We start from the raw sequence: 5,411 nt of genomic DNA, 5'->3' as shown, positions 1-5,411 counted from the left end.
TTCTTCTCTTCGGTGTGTTAGTAATGTTTTGGCCTTCCAAAAAAATATATAAAAATAAAATTCAGCATTGATGTAAAAACAGAAGCAACATGAACAAGTCCAAGAGAGTGGTCTGTTCTGCAAATCCCATGAATTGGAGAACATCGACAATTATCATAATGCTTTTCAGGGTTCAGTTGCAGATGTCTCCAATCCATGGTTTCTTCATGCAGGAGACACCTCTGCATACACACAAGTTGACTTTTAATGGTTTTTGGTTTTTAAAAAAAAAAAATTGTTGTAAATTATTACATGGCAGAATGGTGTTGACATATGGTGATAAATGACAAGAAATAGAGTTCCAAAAAATGGAAAATCATTGAGTTTGAAATAATGAAGCTCTGCAGATTTTCTTGCAAGCAATTCTATCTGGGAATGTGAGCCAAACCCATCAAATATAATATATACACATATTTATTTATAGATGCAAACAAAATTTACAGGCCTTTTGTACCAACAATTAAATTCCATTCATGGTGTATATAGATTCTTAATGAAGTCATCACTTTGCGGAAAGGCACAATAATGAAATCCCATGTACAGCAGGAAGAAGGTGCTGAGTTATTTCGTAGGAAGAAGAAAACAAGAATGAATGAGGAGGTTTCAATTTCACGTGCCGAAAAAGGGATTTAAGGATATTTCTTTATGCTTTTAGAATACCCTCTAATAATTACTACCGTTTATCAAAACCTCAAAAATAGGGGTATTTATTATTTAGTCTCTCAAAAAGTTACATTTTTTGATTAAATGCCTTTTTTCTAGCAAGGAGTAGTGTAGTGGAGGTAGCTGAAGCCGAGTGATGATGGAGCACTAAAATTTGGAAGTACGGTAAGTACATTATTCAGAGCTTTGTTCTAAAGCTTGGGGGCACATCCACTATTTCATGTTAGCCTAATTTAGCGCTTTCGTTTTGGATGGACTTGTTAGTGACTGATTGATAAACTATCACTTGTATGTTGTTTATGGGTCAAATATTGAACCGCTAAGACTTGATTTTGGATAAACCATGCATGTCGTTTGTTTGATTGAGATGGGAAAAGTGATGGTGGTGTTTGCTTTCCTCTGATCTATACTGTCTTTGATCCTTCATTGTTAGATTCACATTGAGCCTTACTTGCTGCAGTACGAGGTGTTGCGGCTTTCTTTAGAGCCGATTTTTATTTATTTTTATTCTTCATGTTTATTTGATAGTCTATTTTCAATGTTCGTGGTTGTCCTCTTAATAATGTCGTCTTTAAGATTTGAACTTATATCTCATTTTAAGAATACAATGTGCTTTATCATTTCACCCGTCACTTGTTGGTAGAATCAATTTTACTTTAAGTTTTAATCCATCTATACTTTATATTGAATAATTCAATTTTTTATGATTGCTCCAACTATGCTACAATCTACCTCTACTCACTGTTGATTTTGAATTATTATACCTACCTTAGTTCAATTATTTCAAGTATCCAAACCAAAGAAAAATGAGTAAGAGAATATTCAATGCACTATAGATTTATAAGTTTCATATAAATAATAACATGACACATCATTATTAAAATTAGCATTCGATCATTTAATATTAAAAAATAAAAATAATCAAAATTAGCACTAAGGTCATTTAATTAAAAAAGAACTCCACTAACAATATAGCAAATAATTTTTCTAAAGAAAATATATTTGTTAAATTTTTAATAAAGCTTAAATTCTAAGAATAGTTTAGTGTCTCTATTTTTTTTTTGCTGCTCTAATTGGGCATTCTACTTTTTTTGAATTGTTCATTTTCAGTCCAAATTGGGTATAATAACAACTTGTGTAATTTGATTTCAGAAAATGTAAAATTGAATGGCAAAAATTGTGATTATACCTATTTTTAATAAAATTGATGGAAATTAAATAGAACGAAAAGATTGAAAATGAACCGTTGGAAAATAGAGGGACTAAGTTTGAGCAAGGGAGAGATTAAATCTGCATAAATTGATAATGTTACAATAATAAACTGTTTGATAGTACGTTAAACATTTTTAAAGTAAAGACTAGATCGATGAAGAAATTTGCTAAACGTGAAAACCGTGACAGAGAATAGTTTGCATTCCACTAAATCTTTTATGTTAAAATTACTATGTTTGGCATAAATTTATTGCGGAGACATTCATGACATTCTTTATTTCTTACCATCTCTCGGCTGCTAGGGAGAGACACTAGTCCTTGCAAAATAATTACTTTGCCTTTACTCCATTTCAGACAACTGTTGGTTATTTAACAGAGCCTGTTTTCCATATATCTCTCCACACTAGATTTGTACTCGAATCCAAATTAAATTAAATAGTTTTTAATAATTTGTTTAAATTTAATAAATATTAGCATAGAATTATTGTTTGTAATCAGTGAAATAGTTATTGGAGGTTGAGTTTGGAATTTTTTTTTTTTTTAAAATTGAACTATAGTTTGGGTCCGATCAATTCACAAATATTTTTGGATCCAAATTTAAGATTATAACATGAAAACGGATGTTAATATATATGGGGGGAGAGAGAGAGAGAGAGAGAGAAGAATTAAGAGAGGGACATTGAATGATTGCACATTCCACTTTGGGATGAGAGTGGAATGTAGAAGCAGCCGAATTGGTTGGTGCTTAGGCAATGAAAAAGACTAGCACCTAAATATGTTTACAATTAAGGAACAAAGGGATCAAATTCGAAGCTCTATTTTATATATTATCACTAAACGCTATGTAAATTCCATCTTCCACTGGGAAGTTTGAAATCAAAATAACATACTATAATTTACATTTAAATTTCTCTGCCAGGACTGGTGCAGCCACCCTCGAGGCCTGAACTTCGTCTTTATATACAGGTCGATACGAAGATTATAGTATAAAAAAAAATTGCATGCATATAGAGGAATACGAGGACCGAAATTTCATATCTGTAGTCATTGCTTTAATAGGAATAAAAGTCAACGAGATCAATTTATGAAGTGCTTTTTGGAGCTGTAGAGCACCCATATATATATATGATGATGATGAAACTGAAGTGATCTGTAAGATTATAAGTACACTGAAAGGCTATGATTACTTAGGAAGAATGAAGGGGATTGAAAAATGTGACAATAAGTTTGAGAGAAATGCGTAAAAATCCAGGTAATAATGGGACTCCTGGAGTTTATTAATTTGTAGGTATTAAAAATGGTGGGGCTAAAGCATCTTCATTTTGTTTCCAGAAACACAGTGGATATAATTACGTCTAAACTCATAACTGTTTGACATGTGATGCTAAAACTAAAGTCAACAATCAATTTCGGATTAAATTCGAGTTAAATTGCATGATTTGATATTCGAATCGTAACATTTACAAATTAATCCAATGAACGAAGAGAGGTATTACAAGTCCTTTTTTGTTTAAGTAAAAATTAAGTAATTGCTACTTCCCAAACACCCAGCAACCCCATTAAAACTCTTTATCAATTTTAATCCAACTCACCCATTTAAAAAAAAAAACAAAACAAAAAAAACTATATATCACTATCTACGACTACTATTGATATATATCTTGCACCACCTAGCTTTACCTATTTTGCCTTTGTACGTATCATTTTTTATAGAAGAACAAGAATGATGAAGAATGAAGAAATGCTATCGTCAACTAGGCCATTGACTATAGGGTTCCCACTAGGCTTCGCCTTCCTTTTGATCTTATTGTTTTGCATAAGCGGGTTTGTTATCGGTTGCGTCAACTGGGACAAGCTTCGTGCCCTTATCTTCCAATCTTCCGGTCACGACCACGATGACAACGACGATACTCGACCAGATATCGATCGCTCACCCGTAGTTGGACCTGCACCCCTTCTCAAGGTTTGTATTTTCCTCTCTTATCTTTTTATTGTATATCGTAATTGTTTTGGTTATGGCTAATGGCATAATGTATGAAAAGGCGGCAAGGCCAAAAATTGTAGGGCAAAGCCTGCCGGTTTTAATGCCAGGGGATGAGGTTCCAAGGTTCGTAGCAATGGCTTGTCCATGTGAAGCACCCACAATGGAAAAGATTAAGGACACCGTACAAAAGCCGCCACCTCTTCCGGTGCCGTTTCATTACTCATAGTGATTTTTTGTTCGGATGTTTTTTAAATTGCGCTGATTAATGAAATTAAGAACCCCAACATATTACTCGTCACTGTTTTCCATCGTTATACATCTGCTGCTCCTATTCAACGTTTTATTATTTAGGATAATTATGGTAGTGATTAGAAGTGAAAGTAAATGCGTAGGGATATTAGGGGGCAGAGCAATATTTGCGTGTTTCGTGCTTTGCAGTTGAGTGTTGGTATGGACTATTGATTAGGACAATGCATTAATGTTTTGAAGCTCAGACTGTAGTTTGGAGACAACAACTATGTTTGTCGTATTTCGGTTCTCGTGTTCCTTCTTACCAGAATATATGTAGTTAGTATTTAAAACTTCTTTTCTGAGCAGATTATGCATTCACCTGTTAAACGGTTGAATGCCATTTTTACCTTTCTTCTATCGATCTCAGTGGATTGCTACTAAGTTATTTGATTTGGGCTAAAAAAATTTAAATTTAGTTTCAATCATGTATCTCTTTCATTAAACTTTAATTGAGTTCTTTTAATTTTAATTAATATTAAATATTTTAGTTTAAATTCAAAATTTTAAAAATAAATTTAAATTGATGAGTTTAAATACTTATATTCGAGTTTAAAAATAGAAAAATGGTTCAACCGACTTTTAGTCTAATTTGCAATTCAATCAATTTGATACCTCTCTTCAAAGCCGTATTCTAACGAATTTCTGGTCAAACACATCCTCGAATTTTGTTTCCTGTTGAATAAATCGTCGGAGTGCATGGAGCTTACCACTATCAATTTTCATCTTCATCGGCTTTCCATTGTCGTTTGGTGCTAATTCTAAGAGCATTTAAAAGCATTTAGGATTCCGTGGGAGACGTCACTATAGATATAGTTTGTAGAGCGTTCTAGAGATTTTTTTAAAGCTTGCACAAAGGCCGACCACATATCGTTGGGCAGCCAGTTGCCACCTTCACTCGTCACCTTGCCTTTTTTGTTGGCCACCCACCATTTATTCGGTGTGAAGAGGCTCGATCGGAATAATGATGTTGTGGTCTTGGGTTAGATAGTTGCTTTCTTTGTTGGAGGTTCTTTTCGCGTAGTGTTGACTAGCTTGCTTCATTCACTTTTTCTCTGGTTTGTTTTCTTGGATAGTGGTCTTCAACTGAGGGTGACGATTGGGGCTTTTTGCCGAGTCAATGGTGGCTCGTTTTATTGTTCTTTGAGCTCTCTTCATAATCGTTGCTCTATATTATCAGTGATGTTCCTTTTGCCACAGAAGTGAGATGGAAAAAAAGCATATT

At 33.5% G+C, this 5,411-nt stretch overlaps 1 protein-coding gene across 1 annotated transcript; it reads left to right on the top strand.

Moving 5' to 3' along the window:
* The first annotated feature begins 3,517 nt into the window (after positions 1–3,517).
* LOC108451029 (uncharacterized protein At5g65660-like) lies at positions 3,518–4,479 on the top strand. Its single transcript, XM_017748764.2, has 2 exons — positions 3,518–3,877; positions 3,957–4,479. The coding sequence occupies exons 1-2, from the start codon at positions 3,638–3,640 to the stop codon at positions 4,122–4,124; spliced, it is 408 nt and encodes a 135-aa protein (XP_017604253.1). The 5' UTR covers positions 3,518–3,637; the 3' UTR covers positions 4,125–4,479.
* Positions 4,480–5,411: the final 932 nt, after the last annotated feature.

Source organism: Gossypium arboreum, chromosome 5, assembly GCF_025698485.1.
Source record: "Gossypium arboreum isolate Shixiya-1 chromosome 5, ASM2569848v2, whole genome shotgun sequence".
In the NCBI taxonomy this organism is placed as follows: domain Eukaryota; kingdom Viridiplantae; phylum Streptophyta; class Magnoliopsida; order Malvales; family Malvaceae; genus Gossypium; species Gossypium arboreum.
Note: the sequence above shows the minus strand (reverse complement) of the source record. Positions and strands in the feature narration are given on the sequence as shown.